Below are 25513 nucleotides of genomic sequence, written 5' to 3'. Positions count from 1 at the left end.
TCTTCACTGCCTCCTTGGTGAATGGAGGACACCGCACAATACGGTCAATACCGTCTAATCACTGCCCAGTAAAGATTCTGAACAGAACATTGTCCGCATCAAATCTCACGCGCTCAGGACCGTTCTAGGAAAATGCCGCGGCTCGGTCTTTCTTTTAAGGATCACGCCGCGATTGATTCATTCTAGAAAAGAACTCGGCAGAACAGTCGAACCTCCTCTAACGGCCACCTCTCTACAACGGCCACTTTCCTCTGTCCTCACGGTGACCGTTGTGTAGAGGTTCGCGTTTATTCTCCGGTTCTCGCACGTGACCAACAACTGAGCGCGCGTGCTGTACGTGACATGTGTCACATCTGAACCTAGATGTGAGCCCGGTCTAGTCGTTACCAAAATCCTATAGTTCAGAGTCAGAGTCGCCGACGCCCATTGTGCAGAACGGTCATAGGTTCCAGTCTTATTGTTTTTGTTTATTTACGGTTTTGTTTTTTCAATTAGTTTGTATTGCTGTCTGTGATTGACGTATTTCACGTTTGTCTCTAAGTTATTCCGCTGTAAAATGATATTCTTTTTCAAAGGAAGCACCTGCTCCGAGTCATCTCATGTCAATATCTATAAACATCGATATTGCAATCATTTCCAGAGGCTATCTGAGATGACTCAGAGCAGGTATCTAATTTTTTTCAAAGCTGAAGCGTCTTCAACATTCTACACGTTCCGGCCGGAGAGAAAAGGGACTAAGGTTGGAGCTACGCTGAATTTTTCATGCCTATTTTGCTTTTTTGTTTTCTTCTTTTTCTTTTCTCTTTTATATTATCAGAATAGTATATATTAAGAATGACTGTTTGGAGGTAAGGCAATTAAGGTTTACTTGTTGTAGTTATGCCCTGAGCTGTTATTTTAATTTGAAGCAGCGCCGTGAGTAAAACATTAACTAAAATGTTAAGCATTACGATGATCAAGCTAGATCTGTTTAGGGTACATGTTATTGTCTGTTTTCGCCCTTATACAATCATAAGTAAGAAGAAATGTTATTCCCGTCCTCGTTCGTGGTTTGGAAACGATGTAAAACGATATTGGCGTGGGGATTTCCATTAAGCAGTCATGGTGGCGTGAGTGCATGTTGAGTGAGTTTAAATTGTTTCACTGCTGAAATAGGACGATTACTATCAGTTCCTTCAATCATGAACTATTACTTCAAGACTTTTGCCGCCTTTTGCTCCAATGAGCTCCCTTTCAGAGATGATTTCGTTGTTCATTTAGGTTATGACGGATGTGATCTGAATACCAAACTAACAGGAAGCATAGTTGAGTGTTCATATTGTATTTACATATTTTGAGCCTAATTAATAAAATGTCGAGGAAGAGAGGCAATAACCAAGAAAATTTATACATGTTGGGAATTAGCGTGCGTCACATATTGGCGAAATATTGGCCTTATTTGCTGGTTAATAAACGAACCACTGGCGAGGTCCATAAACATGCAAAAAAGAACGAGACCAATATTCTCCAATATGGACCGAACAAGCTAGCTCAATAAAATATTTATTATAATGGCTCTTTTTAATCTGCCGATAAATTGATGTGACTCTGCAATCTATTTTCATAAAACGTTTGCGCAAAAAGTAGGCATTTATTTACGTTTCTCACGTCGCTTTTGTGGACATCTAACTAAAACTGTCCTTGAAATATGAAAGTAAAGAGATTTCTTCTTTATAATCAACTGGTATTTTTTGCACAATGAACTGAAAAATCAATTCGCCGAAATAAGTTCAAGAGCGGTCCATCTTAGCGGTCAGCATTGCAAAATTCAGACTGCGAAGTGAACCAATCAGAACTTTCCTTTTCCTCGCGGACCAGTTCAGCCGTAGAAGAGCCTTGAGGCACGTAGGGACCAAACATGATGAAATGTCCGCTTCAAAGGTTCGGTGCCATGTCAGACAATAGTCTTCACACGTAAACTGTTTACAGGGAAAGAATTTCCAAGAATCCATTTATTCATCTACTGTAGAGAAAGGCATTTCCTTCGATTTTTTGGGAACGTGACTGACGTCATCGTAGTGCTGAGTTTCCCGCAAACTATCGGTGTCAAGTTTATTTTTATTGCGTCGATGAGACTCGCGTGGATGGTTTTGCTTATGTTTTGAGTTCTAAGGAAGTCTTTTAGTGGAGAGAGGTACGTTATAATGTCATTGTGAGTTTATTTATAATCGATACGTTGGTTGTAAGATCTGTGAAACTAAGTGCTTCATTTATTTAGAACACGTTGATTCATAAGCTCCACTTGCTCAAGTTAAGAACATTTCAGTTACGCTAGACCGGCCATCGTGAAGAAACAGCTGAACAAAGTAATAAATCTAATGGCGGATTAGGCAAATGTAGATCTCTTAAAGAGCGAGAGAATATTTCTGGAAACGAATGGATTTGAAGCACTGATGAAATGTAAACTCCTAGACTGCGAACATTTTGACACGTAAGAGGATTGAATGAAAGACTATACGAAATAAAACCGGAAGTCGATTATCCAGGCGCTCCGGCCGAGAATTTCAAAGCCGTAAGTCAAAGAAATCAAACAGATCCTAATCCACTTCTTCAAACGTACCCCATCGCTGTACATTTCGCGAGATTGAAAACAGACTGAGTGGAATATGCGACGCCGACGAAGATGAACTCAAGTATGAATAGTTTTCACGTGACGTCATCTCTTTCTAAAATCCAAAACTAAAGAGCCACCAAAGTTTTTATCCTCATCAGGCATAAGAGGCGGTATATTTATATCTGTTTACAATTCTACAGCTCAATAGCGTGCTTCGTTTGGAATCCAGAGCATTTGAATTTCAGGGTTATGGAGGTGCGTGACACAAGGCTATGATCGAGTTTGTCGAAAAATATATACTCTTTATCCCATGATTTTGAGCCTTTTTAGAAGTTATAGCATTAGGAAAAGTGCTTATGTAAATGCTTGTTTGATCAGTACTGATAATCAGTCGCCTAGATAGCCAAAGTAAGTTCAAGATGTTTACACTATTTTCCGGTCGCCATATTGGTGTACCACGGAGGTACACCAACATGGCGTTTTCACACTGGGCTCTGTAAATATCTGCGAAACATTTCGACGAATATCTGAAGTTTAGGGAAACGCACAGGCCTAGAACTTGGAGAAGTGTCTTATTTAGTTATCTTCTATAACATCATAATTTCATAGCTTTTTCCACTGGATGGTTTTCGATTTATTTTTTTATTGCGTGACAGTGAAAACGATCTATAGCCTTGCGCACGCTAAACTCGAAGTTAAAGCCGTAAAGAATACTGAAGAAGACGGAAGTGAAAAAATTCGTCGAGAAAGAAAATTTACCAGAAAAAATGGGCAAAAAATACGTCTTCAAAACTTGGGACACTTGTATCTCAGTCAACTGTAGGTAAATCACTGTTTTGACAACAATTGATCAATTCAAGACCCTTTCGAAGAAAGACACAATAACCGGAGTTTTTCTGTGGTAAACGAAGGGCCCGTGACTGCCCCACTGAACTTTAATGTAGCCGATGAGACATCTGCCTCCCTTGAGCAGAAACGTTTGCCTCCTACACCCAGGTCACATAATCCGTTCAGCCATGATAACAGCCATACCATCCTGTACACTAACCAGCAACCGGGACAACGCCAAACCAACAAAGCCCTAACTTACCTAGCCTGCAGAGCAGGCGAGATTTTTTCGAGCGAGCGCTCACATCGTAAAAAGTTTAGCCGCCATCTAGAATTTTTCATGCAGTGGAAGACTGGAGAGAGAAAGAAAGAAACAAAACACAAACCGCGGTGATAAACATGGAACCAAAACGCATGTTAAACAAAGTTAATTTCCTTGACGCTTCGTATGTACAACATACATCTTCAGAAGTGACCGTTAACTAGATTACAATCGAGAAGAAAAAGAAAAAGACTGGTATCTAATAATATGTAACAAGACTAATAGTTAATAACAAACAGACGAGTCTGCGGAAGAGAAAAAAAATGAAAAATAAAAAATAAAAAAATAAAATAAAAATAACAATACAAAATGCTAGTAAAGAAAAAGTTTTTCACTGCCAACGTTTTCATTCAAGGCTGGCTTTAAATCACGAATTAACAATGTTTCCTTAATTTTACAATGTATATCTGACCTACCAGTTGCTAAGATATCAAAATTGTCCCATTTAATATTATGACCCGTGGAAGTAACGTGATCCGCAATGGCTGAGGTGTGACCGCTTTTAGCAAGGGCCTTAAAATGTTCAGTTTTTCTATCGTGTAGTCGACGCTTTGTTTTTCCTATATAAAAATCATCACAGACCCAGCAGCTTGCCTTGTAAACCACCTTAGACATCTGAGAACGGCTGAACCTGCGGGTGTTTCGGAAAATTATTTTAAACTTAAAATGTTCAGTTTTTCTATCGTGTAGTCGGCGCTTTGTTTTTCCTATATAAAAATCATCACAGACCCAGCAGCTTGCCTTGTAAACCACCTTAGACATCTGAGAACGGCTGAACCTGCGGGTGTTTCGGAAAATTATTTTAAGCTGAACATTTTAAGGCCCTTGCTAAAAGCGGTCACACCTCAGCCATTGCGGATCACGTTACTTCCACGGGTCATAATATTAAATGGGACAATTTTGATATCTTAGCAACTGGTAGGTCAGATATACATTGTAAAATTAAGGAAACATTGTTAATTCGTGATTTAAAGCCAGCCTTGAATGAAAACGTTGGCAGTGAAAAACTTTTTCTTTACTAGCATTTTGTATTGTTATTTTTATTTTATTTTTTTATTTTTTATTTTTCATTTTTTTTCTCTCCCGCAGACTCGTCTGTTTGTTATTAACTATTAGTCTTGTTACATATTATTAGATACCAGTCTTTTTCTTTTTCTTCTCGATTGTAATCTAGTTAACGGTCACTTCTGAAGATGTATGTTGTACATACGAAACGTCAAGGAAATTAACTTTGTTTAACATGCGTTTTGGTTCCATGTTTATCACCGCGGTTTGTGTTTTGTTTCTTCTAAAGCTACGATGGCCAAGGAAAAAGAGTTTTTAGAGAAAGAAAGCTTTACCAAGGGGTTAAATGATAGGCATCCCCCACCGTCTAACATGGCGGTCTAACATGGCGGTCGCGAAGTTGTAACACTAACTCGCCCCAATAAGACGCCTGCACAGAAGCGATACGGGTTATCCTCCTCTTCTCCACCTTCTGCCAATTTCCTCAAAGAAAATCAGAATTGCTTGTAAATCTGTGACAGCAGTAGGACTTTTTCAGTGAGGTAGAGTCAGGGAAATTAGGATGAGGCTGTTTTAAAATTAGTTAATTAATTAATTCGATTTTTTAAAGGGCCCATTGAAAAGCTGGGTTCCCTCTTGAAATAATCTCATCATTATTATGAGGGGCGAAACAATTTGTATATTAAGAGATAATTGAAATACATTGTACTTTTACATCTTTAGACACGAGGGAAAATTACTTATTTGAAATAGTGTATGACGGATAGTTTTATGAATAAAGTTGTAATTTAAATTATTATTATTATTATTATTATTATTATTATTATTATTATTGAAGGACGAAGGTCAAATGGTTTCAACGGAAAAAATGCAAACTCGGTGCCTTTGCAAGCGATTCTCTAGAAGTAGTGAAAAGTAACCCAAATAACAGAGAGGAAAAGAAGCCTGGAGCTACTTGATGTCCGCTGTGCAATGCTCCTCATGATTTGGACGTACATAAGTAGTTACTAGTAAGTCTCTAAATGAAAAAAATTGGAACTGGATTACGAGACGACGAAGGAGATCTTCCGGTTTCATGTGTTGGCAATCGCGTTCCGGAAAAACATGTACAGACGTTGCCTAACCATGCAGTGGCCTCTACTTTGAACAATCCAGTCGATATCCTGAAGCCAATCCAGGCGATATCACCGCTCGCGGCGCTAGTACGCAAGAGTTAGTCACCAACAATCTATGATAGACAGCAAACAGAATGAAAATACTCTAATAGCCCAGCGCACCACAGCCGGACACGTGACCCCGAAACACCACTATCGTGAAAAATAGGGACTGTGTACCCCTGACTAATGCTATGGTGATACCTTGAAGTTTTAAGGTTATTATTAAGACGACCATAACCAAAGAAAAGTCAAATAACTATTTTAACAAGACGCAGACAAAAACAAATCAAACCTGTCGAAAGCTGTGTGTAGGAAGATTGACCGTAGAATGACACTCAACTGTCACTTTTCACAAACGCGCTGACCATGATCCTTCGCTTAGTACAATCGCAGCTAAATCTCTGCTCCGTGTCGACAAAATTATTATTTGTGCCCATTCGATCTTCACTAATATCGCTTTTTACTCGCAGGTGGTGTTGTATAATTATGTTAATGTGGATCATACTTGTGGTAAGCACAGTGATAAATAATGGTAATTGAACTGAGTGGAGTGCAATTTGGTCTGAAATCATACGCGTGATTTCAAAATTGAACGAGCGCGCAGCGCGAGTGCAATTTGAAATCACAAGTATGATTTCAGACCAAAATTGCACGACACGAAGTTCAATTGCCACTTTATTAGATCCATTTTGAAATCGCACAATTTATTTAATCGCCTTAAATTTTAGATTTTGGTGTATTGTTCCATCAGCCAGTTTGTTAAAAATAGCGGAATCGGAAACGTCTCATTCGGTATGCAAACGATGTCATGTGACGAAACTCTTTCAAGCATAATATAATAATAATAATAATAATAATAATAATAATAATAATACATAATATTTTAAGAGGAGGCCTCCAATCACCATAAGGTGGTTTTCAGGAGGGTCCTCTGAGAAAATAAATGTTAAACCTTTAAAATACATAAAATACAATAAAAAGGACAAAAACCTATGCGGTAAGCTAACTAAGATTAAAAACTAAAACAAGAATTAAAATACTACTAACTAAGGTTAAAATGGTTCAATAAAAACTGTTTCAGTTTGTATTTAAAAATAGTTTTCGGCATTAGTTTCTTTAAAGCACTTGGTAGTGTGGCCCAGTCGTTAACAAAGAAACAAGCAGTGAAGTCAGAACGAAAAGAGCCTACTTCATGCATAAAAGTTCAATTCTCGTCACCGAATCAATGATGAAAGGCCTTCCCTTCTTCTGTGGTTGAGGCTGAGACTTCTAGTTGTCTTTGGAGAAGGAATTTGAAGGTGCAGCTAGTGCAATTCTGCGATGGATTTCTTTTGAGTTGTGAAACTCCTTCGAGTGCACGATGCCCAGTGGATAGTTGTTCTCTTTAAAATACCGTTCAATGGCACTCTGCTTGATTTTAAGGGATTCCAGTTCGTTATCATCTCCGTTTCTTTTTGTGACCTCGACATAGAACTTAATACTCAGGATCTTGTCAAGTTCTTGCCGCGCCATTTATTTCAAGATATTTTCAAGATGGCAGGACTGTCACCGGCCAGCTTAGGAAGTTCGTTCATTCATTGTTTTGTGGAGCGGGGCGTATTTTTGTTCACAGCGACAGAGTTGAGCTCTTGTATTGCTTGGTTTAAAACTACCGAAAACCTGGAAACATCTATCTTCTTGAGATGGCTCTGAATTTGTTGTTGTGTGGTGTTCGTTTATCTATCAGATGAAAACCAGGAACGAATTGTCGAATGAGCTTCTCGTTAAGTCAAGTCTATGATGATTATGCTTTTCTCGTAAAGCGATTAAACTCCAGGAAACAACAGACTACATGCAGTACGTACTCTATAACTTCTTCTGGCCTTTACTCGCTGCCGACAAACTTGTTTTGAGCACAAGTTGCTCTGAAATTCTCAAATTGGTGATGTGTATCACAACTGCGTTTCCATTTGCACCTGAACAAAATTTCCGTTATCTATTTTGCGTTGCTTGCAAGCAAATGGCCATTTGGAATGGGCTATCAAGACTTCTCGCACTATGTATATTTGTTTGGTTATGGCACAGGGAACAAGACGACAGTACATATAAAGTTAACGTTGGAAAATTAAAAAAATAATATAAATAATTCAAAAATTTCCTGACTCTTTGGCAAGAGCTTGGGTTAGTCAGGAATTCATTTCCTTATGTCTAAGTGCTAGTCTAACAATTGAGAGTGTATTTGTTCAGTTCAACGAAATTTCCGATAAGTATATTGTTTTTAAAAATGAAATTTTTATTTTATTGACAGGGCTGCTCGAATGCCTTTGCTAATTTAGATTTAGGTAAGTTGTTATTTTTTTAAATTTATTTCAGCTGAAATTGACATCTACGTAGAATAAATATATATATGTAATTCTATTTTATCTGCTGAAAGTATTTTTGGTGCTCGTTTGCGCTGGTTTAGACACAGTCTGAGCAATAAATCATTCTTGTATGTTAATAAAATAACAATGCATATATCAAACGGCTAGGGAAGCGCATTTATCAAATACTAACCATAGAAAAATAAGAATATGGAAACTAATAGGAAACATTTGCAGCAGAGTTATTTAAATAAAGATTTTAGTAAAAATTAGTTAGGTATAAACTGTACTTTAACGCTTGTAATTTTTAACCTATAACTTAGTTTTTTAGAATTTTAGTTTTTAAGCTGTAATTTTCACTTTTAGCGTGTAACGTTTATTTTTTATGTATTTTAATTGTAATGCGCATTTGAACATATACGTATGGAATTTGCGCACAACAAATTCATAATTATTATTATAATTATTATCATAATTATTATTTCATTCAAACTAAGACTTTTTCAGATAAATATTGCAAAACGGGTAAGAAATATAGTTTAGATCTCTGGCTTTTCTTGATTTTCAGGTTCGGTAGGTCATCAGTACTGGAAGTTAGATGGCAGTGATGTCGACATCGGGTCAGTTAAATGGCTGCTGAATATTTTAGATTAAGACTTGTATGACTGACTACCTATCGTATTGAGAAAATCTATATCTTTTAAGTTTCGTCAAGGGTCTTTAAAGTTCTGAGCAATGGAATCAAGAGCATAAGTAGATTGGCCTGTCCACCGTGGTCCATCGGGCCAGTGGATGACTGCGCACTAAAGCATTGAACAGGTTGCCACATTATCCTCGACATACTAAATTCATAACGTGAAATGTTTTCCAAAAAAGTTTGTAAAATCAAATTCTGACAGGGAGAGCGCTGTTGAAATACGATTCTCAACAATTCTTAGCGTTCGCTCTCTTCCTTCTTTTTCTTTCCTCGCCGCAACGGTTGAATGGCTACAAGAGAAAGTGGGTTAGATCATGGTCTCTCAGATGGTTATAGTTGCCAAAGACAATTTTGGTAAAAATGGAGGCTTAAGATGATAGATTATAAAGGTCCTTACCGCCTTCTACGAAAACGTTTCGTCTAGATATCAGTATACCCGATCAAAATTAATAAACCTTATTACATGGAGTGATAAAATAACATGCTCTAGTTTGGTCAGTGACTTATGTGCTGACAAAACCGGCGTCGAGGAAGCATCGTTCCTGTACCAGTTGTGACGTCATTACCTTTTACGCCAGGAGATGCTTTTGATATTCAGCTGATCTTCCTTAACATAGGAAGAAGTCTGACAAGGCTTTCAAATGAGCATAATGGGGTGAACTAGGTCAGAGATAACTGCAATAAACGTATAAAGAAAAGCGAAAGGAAAGCGTGACCCTCCATACCATTGGAAACTTTCATTAACAAATTACCACTTTCCTTGACGTTTCGGTGATACCTTTTCCAGTGGGAACATAGGTGATTGATTGCAAGTTCAGCAAAACTAGAAAAGGACGAAAGAGAAAAGAAAACGGACAAAAAAAAGGTAAAACCAAAAAAAAAAGCAAAAAGCCTAAATGGGTGAAACCAAAATCTCCAAAGTTTACTTTTTGCGCATGCCCAAACAAAAATCTGTATAAACCGCTTTCGGGGTGATTTGGCCGCAATCTGTTGAGAAGAGAGCCGGAATTAGGCGTATGCAGCTGAGATGACCATTTTTGAGGAAATTTGTAGAATTAAATGGGTCAACTGAAAAATATTTTAAATATATTTTAAACGGAAACAGATTTTCTTGCCTCTTCTTATTGATTTTCAGCTACAACAATGATTCGGAATTCAGTATTGGTAGATGTCCTGAAAGCAAGTCGCTTACCTTCAATAAATCAATATCCTACGTTACAGCTCCTTGCATAGACCTCAATAAACGCAAAAGTTTTACATATTCCATATGGATGTATTTAAAGTTTACCACAAAAGATAAGCTTCCAACGTTTTACGCCGACATAAGAGGTTCGGGTAGAAGAAATGGTTTCTTGCTTTCCGTACCAGAGGATCAAGCGATTCGCTTGACAGTAATCCTGGGCGGCGATCCGAGCGAACTTTTAAAGAGCAACGAAAAAATACAACTTAACACCTGGACACACTTTGCTATTACTTTCAATGAAGATACGGATGATTTAAGCTTGTACATTGAGGGGAAGAAACAAGAATATGCATCAGTCTGGCAAGGGATAGATTATTTCAAAAAATTGGGTGAACCCATCTGTACCATTGGTAACAAGCCAGAGTTTCGGGCCGACACGAAGCACCAGCTTTATGGATCAGTCATGGATCTTTATATTCTCAGCACTGCACCAGATGATATCGTTGATTTGCTCAGAGGTACGTTCATGTTTATATGTATGAACTGAAGTATTTAGATTTTAGGATTTGTATCCCTCTCAGCGTGGCTGCAGTCGAAGAAACGATACTAAGAAGGCCGAACATTCCTGTGGTACAAATGTATAACAACACCGGCTGAAGTGTTTACTCTACAAAACGAAACTGAACAAAGAATAACGATTTAGTAAGAACCGACCACTGACTTTACTTCGAAAACTCGATTTTTCTCATAAGCTGGGATTTCAAAGGCCTTACCTAGTCAATCACTAAAACGAGTTTTATTTGATTAAAAATTCTAATTGAATTTTTCTAGGATTGATTGAAGTTCGGTCCGCTCGACACAAGTTGCACATAAAAAATAGCACATATTGCCGGCGCTCTAAAAAACTTAATATTCGCTCGAAAGTCCCGATTCTTTCTTTCAACTATAGATATATCATAGCAGTTTGTTTAGCCATGTTGTAATTATAATTCAATGTTGTTCCTTCAACGGTTAAAAGAAGATTTTCTACCCGTTAAATCGAGTTTTAAACCAAACACGAAACAAGCTCTACTTTGAAGGCACGTTTTAAAAATGTGGCACCTGTTTGAAACTGCTGAACTACAGGAATAGAAAGTATAAACGGCCCTTAATTTAAAACAATAATAACATTTGTCTGCCCACTTCGTTTTCAAAACTAACGACCGCTTAAAGTTCAGGAAATTTTGAAAATATTCCATTGGTCCTGTGTTTACAACAGGGCCGGGTTGTTCAAAGCCTGATTAAGGGTCTGTTTACAAGGATGGAGGATTACCATAGAAAGCGAGTTAACCCTAGCTGGAGGGCAAAAAATAGCCCGGCTTTACAAGCAAAATTTCACAGGTAGCGTAACCCTACAACCCGGGACAACTTAATGCGCAGTTACACTCAAAGGGTCTGGAAACAATTACAAAGTTAACCCGGGTAGGCGAGTTAACCCTACCTGGAGTGTTTACAAGGGAAAAAGGTAACCCGGCTGCCAGGGTAACCCTAGCTGCCTTGTAAACACGACGAAAAAAACAGGAAATTTGTGAGTGCTGGGGTAATCCTCTCTCCTTGTAAACAGGCCCTAAGCTAATTCGGGATTAGCGAGAATTTATATTTCAGTTTTGTAGTTATTCCGTGAGGCTTTCTGTTTATATTATTTGTTCTTCAGCTTTGAGCTTGCGTAATCTCGAACTACACAAAACATAAGCAGTGGAAAACATTTCGACACAACAAAAATTGATACTTCGGTTAACTTTTAATCCTGGGATAGCGTTAACCAGCATTCTATTTTTGTCAACTTTGAAGAAGTGTTATTCTTAAACCTCCTAGGTTTCCCAGTTATCAACAAAACCGCGAACCAAGTGAATGACTCTGTTGTATTGGTAAAGTGGACTGCTCCCATAACAGGACAATGCCCGGTGCACGCGTACAGTGTTTATCACAAAGAAGTCACTTCCACTGAATGGACGTCAGTGAAGGTGACGGAGAACACAACCCAGTACATTCTTCGGTTGATCTGCAAAAAGGATTACGAGATCGGAGTTACAGCGTGGAGTACGAATAGGGAGACATCTCTGAACGACAGCAGATTGTGGAAAGTAACAACCGGTGGAGGTAACAGTCATATAGTCAGGTTGCTATTGTACGTTGAGCGATCTTAGGAAAGCCTCAGTGGAACTGAAACGGTGGTGTGAAAGGATTGAAACTGTTGAACGTTCACCAAGGATATACAAAGAAGCAAACGAATAAGTAAAAATAAATGTTCTAAAGGGATACGGTTAAAACGGTTTCCACTGAGATTAAATTAAGCCAATTCCAAAAACCAAGTTCAAACGGTCTAAAATCGGGTCTAAAATGTTCAGAAAATTCCTTGCCTAAAGGACGCATTCTATCCCTTGAAGTGGGCAAGATCTCTTTATCTGGCTCTTTAATTCTGGAGAGGTATAATCCAGACGAATTATGCGTCCTTAGTTTCACATGTCGAGACGGGAAGAGCTATGAGACGACCTTAGTTGGTTGTTGGAGACGGCTAAATGGAGTTAAGTACAGGTTTCTACAAGAGTTAAACCCCTTTTATTTTAAAGTTATCTCATATTTTTGCAACTTCGCAAAAAATAAATTTATTGTGTCATCTTCTCTTAATACACCTTTTTCGCTTTGGGCGGTTTGTTTTCCCATTACAGGCCACGTGATATTCTCTAGAAAATTGTTCCTTTATCCGTCTAAAAATTATTTATTCATATACACACGACTATTTGAAAATTTGAAAGGAAGAATTCTCAAGAGTACCATCACATGGTCTGAAATGGGGCAACAAACCGCCCAGTCGAGAAAGGTCTATTAAGTTCAATTCTTAGGTTACTTGTTAACCTAGCTTCCTTTTCGTTCATTCGTTTTCATAGACAAACCATCACCACCTGTCATCGCGAACTTGGAGAAGTCAAACTGCGGGGTCAATCTTACATGGAGAGTCAATGAAGATGCCCGATGTCCGCTGACTGAGTACACTATTTATTACAGGCAAATTTATGGTGACGGAACTAAGGAAGATTCCTGGAGTAAAATTGACATAACAACAGTCTCAGTGACTCACCATCAGTGGGCACTACAGTGTGGCACTCAGTATGAAATTGCTGTGTCTGCTTGGAATGAGATGGGGGAAAGCAAATTGTCAACCAGTCAGCAGATAACAACAGAATCGCGTGCAGGACTTACAGGTAATTTTTAAAACCTCAGAGTTCTCACGTTGTTTTCTTTACTCAAAAGATTAATTCTTGACTGAAATTGATATCATACTTTGGTTTTGGACAGCACTAGCCGTACTTTCGATGCTAATATCATTTCTGCAAGACGTTATGTGCGTCATATCAGGCTTATAGCTAATGTCTACAGGCTTGCTCCAAAATTACTTCGACACCATCCAGACAACAAATACATTCGAAAACGGAAGTGTCATGTGCTATATACATAATCTAAGAATATTCATGTCTTTACATCTTTCTCCACATTTCAGACTTATATGATCTTTCGTATATTCATTTACAAGACTTAGATAATTCGTCATCAAGTGTTATCCTTCTTGCACCTATTTTTATAGTGGCACGCCACGTGGCAGATCCATCTGATGACCGTCCTTTTACTCACACACAGCAAGGTTCAACTTTTAGTTCTTAGCACAAGATTCTAAAGATTTTGCCAGACTTATTAAAATCTTTTCCATATCCCTCCAGAAGAATTATGCGTCTCTAACATAAAAATTAACCAAAAAATATATCAATGGAAATCTACCACATAACCCTTTAATCTGTACCTACTATATGTTTTTTGCTCGAATTGCAGAAACTTCAATTGAAAAAACAATTGGTATTACTTTGGGAAGTATGTCTGTGTTCCTGGTGATGATCGTGGCGACTTTATGCTACAGAAGAAAGTTAGACAGGAAGCGACAGCGAGCTAGCAGGAGGAGAAAATGGTCAGTAAAATGTGTAATTTCTGACTTCAAATGTTTAAGCGAGCAACCGTGGACGATGATCTTGCTGGTAGACGTTGGATCAATAGTGATCTAATATGCGTTAAATAGAAAATACAACGTAGGATAAGTTTTGAGAGCACGAACTGAATTTAAAAAAGTAAACAAGATAAAAGAAAAGACAAAATCACCTCGCCGCAAAACAAAATCAACTTGCGGTGGAACAAAATCAATTCACAGCAAAACAAAATCAACTCAAGGCAAAAAATAATTTCAGTCAGTCATCCCCATAGCGCTGGAGGACGCATAGGGCGGCAACGAGGCTCTTTCACTGATTATAACCGATCTTTTGCGGCCTTCTCGATTGTGCTCTAGCGTAGATGATGTTGTTGTAGCTCTTCCTCTACTGTCCTGAGCCATGTTGTTCTTAATCTGCCCTTTTTCTGCTTTCCTTCTGGTGTCCAATGTACAGCAGTCTTAGTGATAGATGTTCCATATTTCCGTAATACGTGCCCAATCCCCCTGCAATGCCGCTGCTTCAGGATTGTTGTTCAGTCTGTTGCAGGAGATCCTCATCCACCAGAAAATGCGTAGGATTCTACGCAGGGACGTTGTGTGGAAGCTGGACAGTTTGTCAAGATCTTGCTTAACCATCCTCCAGCACTCAGAGCCATGAAGTAGTGTTGACAGTACAGAGCATCTGTAGATCTTATGTTTAGTTTTTGTGCTATAATGACTCGATTTACAGACCTGCTTCAACCTCGCAAAGGTAGATCTTGCCTTGCTGAGCCTATTGCGGATGTCACTGCTGGCACCTCCATCACAGCAAATGGTGCTTTCAAGATAGTTGAAAGTGTCAACAAACTCTAATTTGTGCTCCTCAGCTCTTACAATTTCCGCCATTCTGTTCCCAACATACATAACCCTCGACTTATCGCAGTTAATTGCTAGTCCAGCCTGTTGCCCAAAGCAGTTAAGCCTATTCGTTTTCTCCTGAATGTGTCGATGTGTGTGTGATAACAGAGCTATATCATCGGCACAGTCAAGGTCCTCAAGCGTTGAGAGCAACGTCCACCGGATCCAACTGACCTGGTCCTCCGTAGTTCGTCGCAACACTCAGTCAATTGCAAGATATGAAAAGTAGGGCTGACATCGCGCAGCCTTGACGTACCCCGGACATAACTTCAAAGCAGATGTCACTGGTACCGACACTGCAGGAGAAATTGAGGTAAAACAGCTGAATAATGTTCAGAACATGAGTTGGAATGCCATAGGCCTTCAGGATCCTCCAAAGACTGTCCTGGTGTATGCTGTCAAAAGCTTTACGAAAGCCAATAAAGTTGATATAAAGACTGCGTTGCCATTCTGAGCACTGTTCGATAATGTTCCTGAGAACAAATATCTGGTCAGTGCACCCTCTGCCTTTTCTAAAACCAGCTTGTTCGTTCCTGGGAGCCTGGTCGACTGCTGATGCTATGCGCTGAATGATGATCTTGCAGAAAAGTTTGCTTGGAACAGATAACAGTGTTATCCCTCTCCATTTAATTTGCTGCAGTCAGAGAGAGCACCCTTCTTAGGTATCTCGATGATGACCACCTTGGTACAGTCAAGTGGGATCTTCTCTTGCTCCTATATCTCAGTGAAGAGTGGGAGCAGGATTTCTGCTGCAAAGTTGAGGTCTGCTGTGAACACCTCGACATTGAGATTGTCCAAACCAGGTGCTTTTCCGTTCTTCAACCCTTTAATAGCCGAAATGACCTGCTGGTTGGATGGCGGGTTGGTATCGATCTCCAAGTCTACCGTTGCTCTTTGTGTGTCAACTGGTTCATCAGGTGGGTCTTTGCTTAGCACCTCTTTGAAAAGCTCGGCCCATCCAGCTTTATGATCCTTGTCTGTCGTCAAAAGCTTTTGATCAATGTGTCAGTTGTATATCCTCTTCCAGTTATGGCGTTGTGATGCGGTACAGGGCCCCATGTTGATTGTCTGCCGCTGCCTTCTCAGCAGCGCTAGTAAGCTCATCTAGGTGGTTCCGCTTGTCCTTTCTCACTAACCTTTTCACTTTGAGACTCTCTTTAAGCCTCTTTGACTTTGCTTCAATCACAGTCCATGTCTCGGGAGTTATCCTCTCTTTACGCCCTGATATACCCAATGGTCTTTTTGCTGCACTCAGTATACAGATTCACTACGTTCTTCCAGTGCTTGTCTATAACATTCTCTGTGTCTTCCTGCATATCATCCTCCGCATCGTCTCCATTCCCTTCAACAGTCAGGGTTTGAAACCTGTTACGCAGTTGTAGGATGAAGGTCTTCTTCATTGCATGGTTTTTCAACATACTCATATTAAATCGCTATATCATTTTCACTGGTGGTCCACTCCGTTTTAACTTCAGCTTCATTTCAACAGTTACAAGGTGGTGGTCGCCAGCCACATCTGCCCCTCTCCGTACCTTAACATATCTCGGCGAGCCTCGCCACTTGCCATTAATTAACAAGTGCTCAATTGGGTTCTTGTCTCGTCCATTTAGGGAGCACCAGGTCTTGCAAAACGGGTACCACCAATCACAAAGTTGTTGGTGCTGCAAAATTCTACTACCCTTTCACCATTACTGTTCATTACACCGCATCCATGCATTCTCATTTCTCTTTCATAGTTGTTGTTTTCCGAGCAGACTTTTGCATTCATGTCACCCATAACGAGGAATAGATCTTGGTTAGGAATCTTCGCCACTTCAGTTTGCAGGGTACTGTAGAAATGCTCCTTTTCATCATCATCAGCGTCGTTCGTGGGAGCTTAACATTGGATTACAGAAGTTGGTATGTCTTCCAGAAAATTTCTGGTCCTTACTATTCTACTAATGATTGGTTTCCATTCTAAATAATGATTTTTTACGCCACTTTTAAGGATTATAGCGACGCCTTCACGATGATAGTCATCCTCACGACCAGAAAAGAGTACACTTTCTCCTGTGCTGACTTTTAAAGATCCCAAGCCAGTCCACCTCGTTTCACTTGCTCCAAGAATATTCCGTTTATATTGTCCCATCTCTCTGTGCCAGCATTCCTACCTCAAACATTGTTGTTACATTCCAGAAACCAAGGCGTATCTTGGTTTTGGTGTTCAGGGCTTTCGTCCTCGTATCAGCTATTTCCAGTAGGTTTTGGCTGTTGACAGTCATAAAAGTCAGAGACTCCGAAAGTCCATCACAACCAGTTAGTCTACCTCTGTTCTCGTTTCTGTAGCATATGCAATGTTTTATAGGGTAAGGTTGCTGGCCTTACGCCCAACCCCCAAACCTAGAGGACCAGGGGATCGCTCTTTGTCTGGCCTCTAGCCTCTGACCTGTCCTGCATAGGTGACCCTGCCGGAAATACAAGACTCCTGCAGGCATAGCTCTCGGGGCCTTGGAGACACACAAGCCGCCTCACCACTGCAAGGTGGCGATCCCACCGGGGCAGAAAATCAATTCCCAAAATCAACTCAAAGCAAAACAAAATCAACTCACGACAAAACAAAATCAATTTAAGGGTAAACAAAATCAACTCACAGCAAAGCAAACCAAAATCAACTCACAGCAAAACAAAATCAATTCACGGCGAAACAAAATCATCTCAAGGCAGAACAAAATCATCTCACAGCAAAACAAAATCAATTCTCGGCAAAACAAAATCAAAACAAATTCAATTCACCGTGAAACAAAATCATCTCGGAGCAAAAAAAATCATCTCAAAGCAAAACAAAGTCAAATCACGGCAAAACAAAATCATTTCACAGCGAAACAAAATCAACTCTCGGCAAAACAAAATCATCTCAAGGCAAAACAAAATTATCTCACAGCAAAACAAAATCAACTGACAGCAAAACAAAATCAATTCACGGCTAAACAAAATCAACTCAGCAAAACAAAATCAAAACAAAATCAATTCACCGTGAAACAAAATCAACTCAAGGCAAAACAAAATCAACTCACAGCCAAATAAAATCAATTCACGGTGAAAAAAAAATCAACTCACGGCAAAACAAAATCAATTCGCAACAAAACAAATTGTTCAGGAAATTTTTCCTTTTCTAAATTGAAAGGTACGAGAAAAAGCAGTGACCAAATCACCGAACAACGAGCTGGAAACACGATGAATCCGATACATGAGGCTGACGTGACCAGCCAAGGTTGCCTCGTTATTGAAAAGGCGCCAAATAAACGGCCTCGTTTTGATTCAACTCTGCCCAGGCACTCGCGATGTCAAAAATTACATCTCTTCCAGCTATGAAGCACTTAAGATACAGAAAATGGAAAGAGCACGTATCGGAACCTTTATATCAAGTTTCGTTTTATTTCTAACCGTAAAAGTCTTCGAGGAGTAAGCAATCAAACTTTTCAACTACAATATTCGCCTGCAAGAATTTTTTAGGAAAAAATAATAGTGGCTCTTATCAAAAACTGTATTAAAATTCTACAGCTTCACACATAAATATGCTTCATTAATGAAGTGCAGTTTTAAAGCCGTCTAAAAAAAATTCTCACGTGACCATTGACGTAACAACCACAAGGTTGCAAAGACTGTATCTTCATAAAAATATTTACCAACATGCAAGTTTGAATTTTTGTAAGTTTTTTTTAAAACCAAGAAAAGATACACGCCTCGACCTAGTTCTCCACTTTTTCGCTTTTTTTTCACCTCTTCAGAAGTCACGTGGCCATTTCTAAATGCTCTATAGAGCATATGTGTAGTGAAATATGTGTAGTGCTTTCCAATTATATCGTTCAATGCCTGTCCCCACACGTGTCTGATGACATCATCGCAACAAGTTTGCAAAAATATATATTTCATGGCAAGTGTTTTTTTATTTTATGTAGCAACCTCCTGGACTCCAAAACTGACAAAGTTATTTAACATACAGATTTTTCAACTGCAATAATCATAATATTGTTTTTAATTATTATTATAAATAACCTTGTGGCGTGCCAATGAATGAGGTTACAATGGCTACCATAAACGCCCACGTAGGAGTGAGTGGATAAGTTCAATTGTAGCGTACCAAAGACACCAAAAGCACTATCAAAGCCATTAATAAAGCTATCTTCCTCTTCAAATTTGTAGATTTCATTCGTCAAGCGACTTGTACCAGCAAATTTATCGAAATAAACCGCCCAATACATTTTTTTAGGTCTAAGTCAGACATCACTCCTCTTCAGAACTTGGAGGTCTGGCCCGAGCAAGTTACTTTGCTGGAAGAACTGGGCCGAGGGGCATTTGGGAAAGTACATAAAGCAGTTCTGAGAGATTCTCCAGGAGTGGAAGTATTTGATGGCAATATCAGAGGGACACGTGTGCAGTTCAAAGAAGGACGAACAATTGCTGTGAAAGTTCTTAGTGGTAAAAATATATCCTTTTCTAGTTTACAAAATATCTGTGTGTACAGAGCAGGTAAACGTATTTGCGTTAAAAATACTGTCTGTTGGACTAGTTTATGTTGCTACATACAATTCTTTGTTTTGGCCAATATATCTTTAAAAAATTCCATAAAAAACCGATCGACTAATATAATCTATTCTCTAAACTCAATCTCTCGCGTGAAAAGAATAAAAAAACTGAAGAAAAAAACAAAAGGAGACGAAACTTGCAAGGGAAGCGCATTTAAAGACTTTTCTTCATTTTAAAAAACGGACGAGTCGTCATAAGGTCTTTCTTGTATCGATTATATGACAGGAATGAAACGGTATGTACGCTTAGCTACATGTACGGTCCAACAACTGTTCATGAAGATTACCAACAAGATTGAAATGTGTCTAAACTTCCGAATTATGGTAAACAGATAGGTAGAATAAATAACTGATGAACAAAAACAAATGTAGATAACCTGGTCGCATCGATCTAAATAACACAGTACAAAACATTAGAAAGTTATTATCATAAATATTCCAGTGCTTAATGTATCTAGTTTGGAAGAACGGTTGAAAAAACTACTTCCTTAAAAGCTGATCGCCCTTTATTTCGTTTGATAAGATTTACCGACTGATATGTAACAATTTACACGTAGCATTAGCAAATGAACAAGACAAAGAACAGTTCCTGGAAGAAATTGATCTCATGAAGCAAATTGGTTACCACGCTAATGTCCTCGGTATGATTGGTTTCTGGACGAGGTCAGAACCTTTCCTTCTGCTGTTAGAGTATGTTCCGTGCGGGGATCTACTCAACTGGCTAAGGGAAAAGAGAAAACAAGTGAGGTTTGCTTATTTAAGGAGATAAACTACTGCTGAGAGTATGTTAAAAGAATACAAACACTATACACTAATGGCTGATAGATGAGCAATAGCTCAGCCAATCAGATTGCAGGATTTGCATTAGTTTACTGGAAGAATTGACTAATAAGCGTTAATTCTTTGCTTGATAGGTTGACAATGGAAAGTTCCCCCTATTTCAAAGCATGGAACTTTTGGCACCTAATACAGCTAAGACGAAACTAGAGAAAAATACGGATAGTCAAGAGACGATGAACATTTTGACTGGGAATCAACAAGAACGATACATTATTGAAAGGAATGAAGGAAAGGGGGTTGGAAAGGATGAAAAGAAAGAAGTAAATAGCATGATTGAAAATTGTGAGCGTCAGAGTCAGACAGAAAAAAATCCAAGTGATACAGACCGATTGGCGATGGAACAAATTGTATTTGAAAGCTTTGGCGAGGAAATAGATGAAGAAGACAACAAAAGTTTGGAAGAAAAACCTTTCATACAGATGGAAGAGAAACAACTTAGCGAACGCTCATTAGAAGTGGCCTGCAACGAGTTGCAAGAGACCACTAATGAGGATGTTGATCTGATTGCCAAAGACATGTTATCCTTCGCATGGCAAATAGCACGAGGGATGGTAAGTGATGACCAGTCGATTTAACACGTGACTTAATTTGCAGTGACCAATTAAGTTTGTTTGCTTCCAGACAAATGAAGTTCAGTGTTAACAATTGTAAAATAAGTCAAGTTTATCATGTTGCTTGGCAAGCGTCGAGGCAAGAGAGTTGCCCACGTCAGAGTGCTCCGGTGCAACCAAAAAATAGAAACAAACCAACGTGATGGCTAGAATAAGCAGTTTCAAGAAGATATAAAATGTGGGAAAATGTTTCGACCAAATTGTGAGAACTATTTATTGCATCTTGCATTTAACAGCCTGCATCATGTAATGTTTGGTCAGACAGGTTTTTGGCCTTTCGAAAAGCCACGCACAGGCGATCCGTCGTAAATTACTAAATGCCATGACTCCAAACAGTTTGGTCTTGGATTGTTTGTCTCGGATATAAAATGCACGATGTGATTGAGTAGTTCATGTTGCATAGAATTATCTTTTACCGACTGTCTTTTAAAAAAGGCAGTCCAACAAATTGTTTTACAACAAATTATAACAGAGTTTTAGCCTACCAGCTCGGTAAACGTACAGGCACATGAGCATACACTCATCTTTTCCATGCTGCCTAATTCAGCAAACATCGATGATATCATTATCGAGTGATTAATTTTTCTGTCATTTTTCCTGTTTTACTACAGAGTTACCTGTCAAGCAGAAGATTTATCCACCGGGACTTGGCAGCTCGTAATGTTCTTATCGGAGAGGACAAACTTGTTAAAATTGCAGATTTTGGTTTGATGCGCTACACGGATGGAGATATATACGAAGTGAAGAGGCAGAAGAAACTCCCCATGAAGTGGATGGCACTTGAATCTATTAATGATAGTATCTACACAACACAGAGTGATGTGTATGTTACTTCTTCATATAACACTTATGATAGTAAATATTTGCCACGAACATTATACCGGTTGGTTAGGTATTGTCTGCTTAAATGTTAACTTATCGACATTCTAGACTGCGTATCGTGTGAGTGACTGTGCGTCTTTTTCAGGTGGTCATATGGCATTCTTCTTTGGGAAATATCCACAATGGGTAAGAACAACTTTACTTATCATTACCTTGTTTGAAATTTTAGGTATGCTGCACACTCTTTGAAACAGTCGAAATCGCTATTTATTACAATCGAAATGCATCGCTCGGGACGTTTTCGGTGAGACCTTAACGAGTGAGATTTAAAATCTGGAAAAGTAACCAAAAATAAAGAAGAAAATAGTTATCTTATGAATCAAATTTTGTTGCAGGTGGCACCCCGTATCCCGGGATTAACAACAAAGAACTTCGCAATCTTCTTAACACTGGATATCGCTTGGAAAGACCAGATAGCTGCTCAGAAGAACTGTAAGTCAATAGAAAAGATAATGCAATAACGAATTTAAGGTGACTCATACAGGTTTCCATCGTTTTTCAGTACGTCATTTTTGGTGGATCAATGCTTCCTCTTGTTTTAAGCTGATGTCACAATAATAGCATCAAATGAATGGGCAGCCATTAGCCTCATTAGTGAATAAGTTATGGACGTCTTCGTGATGGTTATCATGGCAGGCTGGCAGTGGTATAAAACGTTACAATGTTACGCATCACACCGTTGCCAATTGAGAACGTTTTTGATTAAATTTGGACATCGTTTTGACAACTTTATAGAAAATTTATGGTGATTCTGAATCTACTCTAAAGACGATTTAAAAAAAAAAATTGGCAAAAAGGCTGTATCTTAACATGCTCATTACAATTTTATGATAACGTTTAAGAAGATTACGACATTTTTTAATTTATAAGACATGTTTTTTTGCTAACATCATCATCAGTACAGAATATTTGAAAAACCGTTAGGACTATATAAAACCTAACGGTTTTTCAAATATTCTGTAACTGACGATGATGTTAGTAACATCGAAACATGTCTTATAAATTAAAAAATGTCGTAATCTTCTTTAAAATTACGATTTGCTTTCTGCTGTCTCCACCTTTTGGTTCAGTTTTATAATAAACCACAGAGTTAAAATTAAGGGTGGTTTCATCAGCTTATACCGTTGCTGTGGTAATTTGTTATGTCAAGACAATAACTATAAATGGCCAATTCCCTCTGTGAGACATGCCTGCAGAGTATCTTGGTGGTTTTATTATATTCAACATCTTGGACTGGATATGTGTTTTGATGACTATAACTACCGTGATTCCCTGCATAGAGGTAATTGGCCATTGTTCACCTGTAGCTTAGCCTGCGAACGCAGTCGTATTTCCGGCTGTCGCTTGTCTCCGCTGAAAAATAACGTCTGCGAACCGAGCCAGGAAACGATTTCTGTGACGTAGGAATTTTAAACCAATCACAGTTTAGCTCAAGTAACCCCAGAACTACTGCGCGAGGTATTCGCTGCGAGGAGCACTCGAGTTTCATTGTACCATAAAATCTGATTGGCCAAAGAGAAACAAAGGTCATTACGTCACAGAAATCGTCTCCTGGCTCGGGTTCGCAGACGTTATTTTCGGCGGAGACAAGCGACAGCCGGAAATACGTCTGCGTTCGCAGGCTACCTGTAGCTGGGCATCTGTTTGATGCCTTTTATCGTGGTGTCAACTGAAAAACAGAAGCAGCACTAATCAATCAAAGTGGGAAGTGTTGGAACTGAGCAACCTTACATACTTTAATCAGATTCAAAGCTGTCAAGGTTTAACTATTAGCAACCATAAAAGGGTGTACTACCAGCCAATTGTGCTGCATTTTGGTCGAAGCAGCGCTTAAGTTATGACCCTGTACTTCCGCTCGTACATGTACATGTTCCCCTAATAGCTCTTAGAAAGTGAATTGTCAATAGGAAAGCAAATTGTAATTAGTTTTTAGTGGTTTTCCCAAGACGCGACGACATAATTTTAAAGCTAAAGTTTGCCGACTTTTTCAATTTGATATCACAACCTTGTGCATTCATTTGCGTCAAAATACTACATACAATGTAGATCTAGCAGTTTTTCACGGCTGTCAGTACACAGTATATTTTAGGCACTCTACCAATGCTAAAAGGACAGTTTTAAATTACTGCTGGATATAATTTTGCTGCATCTAGCTTTCCCTATTCCTGAAAATGATTACGTAACAGTTGGGTTAACTACCTGATCTATGATTTTTCAGAGAACTTAAGCTCTTGCACCACTTACTTTCACATAATACATCAATTTTTTCTTAGGTATTCAATAATGCTGAACTGCTGGCAAGGAGATCCCAGACGCAGACCTACATTTGAACAAATTGTGGCATCACTGGAGGTTATGATGACGAGAGATACTCCATATTTTGATTTTAATCAACTGGATGAATCCCATTCCTATTACAATATTGCATCATCGTTCAGTTGTACCAATGAAATGAAAGACGAACAGGTGGAGACTGCACAATCGAACATGGATCTAGATGAACTCAAAAGTGGAACCGCAGATTAAGATGTGACTTACCCTGCTTGAAGGGAGGACAGCACGAAACTTTGTGTTACTCCCTACTACAGCTTTCCCCTCGCAAGTAAACTGGGCGATGCGACCGAAGTTGCTTTCAAGTTGTTTAATACTAAGTTATTTGTACTTCAAGTCATTTCCGCCAGCCATCTTACTAAAGTTACCAATCGTAATTAGCTTTGCTTTTAAGGATTTTACCTTCTTACGTATACGAAGAAGAAGTGCTTTGAGTTTTCAGTTGACACAATTCAAGTTGAAAAAGTTATGTCTAAGGTTTTTGCAGGATCAAGGGTAGTACCAAGTTCTCAAGGAGTTTTTATGTGTTTGAAGATGTTTAAATGTCTTGAAGGAATAAACATCAGTGTGCGAACTATCGGACACCCACGAGACACTCTAATTCTCTAGTGTCTGGTTATTGTAACTATCTTGACTGCCTAATAAGGGGTTCGTTTTACAGGAAAAAAACATGGAGCTAATAGTTTAGAAATAACTGCAGTCACTGTCCGTTTAAACAAGGTGTCCTCTTAATGCAGGTTTCACTATATATTCCTATCTCTTATACTGCATAGTTTTGTTAGTTTACAATGTAACGAAGCCTGATTCAGATTCAGAGATAATTTCTTGTTTGCGTTCTTTATCGCAGTATATTTGTAAACATAAGGTATATGTTTATCCTCTGATCAGGACACTGAAGGCATGCTAACCTTTTAAGTATTATTTAAGGCAGTATGCTTTGGTTTTACTTTTGCTAGGCGTTATCGCAACTTATCTGTTGACGTTCTTTAACGTAGTATCTATTACAAATTTTTTTTTCAGCCGTAGTGTATTTTTGTTAGTTTTATGACAGGCATTAGAGAAGATGCCCTTTGTACAATTTAAATAAATTATCAGCTAAATTATCTAGTTTTTCTAGTTGCATTAATGTCTCTATCCGAACATCTATATTGACCATCTTGAGGTGAGGCTTATGCGTAATATTTACAGAACTGGTAATTGTTTGAGAAGGTTATGAATAAAGATTGAATAAAATAAAATAAATAACAA

General features: G+C 38.7%; 1 protein-coding gene across 6 annotated transcripts; it reads left to right on the top strand.

Annotated features, from left to right (window-relative positions):
• Positions 1 to 501: 501 nt before the first annotated feature.
• On the top strand, positions 502 to 25513 carry LOC110054647 (uncharacterized). Of its 6 annotated transcripts, XM_089282395.1 has the most exons (16): positions 659 to 2173; positions 5587 to 5758; positions 6376 to 6415; positions 8193 to 8226; positions 8816 to 8867; positions 10080 to 10645; positions 11982 to 12266; positions 13055 to 13369; positions 13992 to 14124; positions 19286 to 19494; positions 20159 to 20343; positions 20516 to 20992; positions 21664 to 21875; positions 22020 to 22060; positions 22270 to 22366; positions 24208 to 25513. In XM_089282395.1, exons 3-16 carry the CDS (start codon positions 6392 to 6394, stop codon positions 24458 to 24460), a joined length of 2883 nt encoding a protein of 960 aa, XP_089138521.1. In that variant the 5' UTR covers positions 659 to 2173; positions 5587 to 5758; positions 6376 to 6391; the 3' UTR covers positions 24461 to 25513. The 6 variants fall into 6 exon arrangements, with proteins under 6 accessions (XP_089138517.1, XP_089138522.1, XP_089138521.1 ...); XM_089282396.1 differs by lacking the exon at positions 5587 to 5758 and having other exon boundaries at positions 652 to 739; XM_089282394.1 differs by lacking the exon at positions 5587 to 5758.

The sequence above is a fragment of the Orbicella faveolata genome, unplaced genomic scaffold (genome assembly GCF_042242905.1).
Source record: "Orbicella faveolata isolate gen_17 unplaced genomic scaffold, um_ofav_v1 contig_12, whole genome shotgun sequence".
NCBI lineage: Eukaryota > Metazoa > Cnidaria > Anthozoa > Scleractinia > Merulinidae > Orbicella > Orbicella faveolata.
Note: the sequence above shows the minus strand (reverse complement) of the source record. Positions and strands in the feature narration are given on the sequence as shown.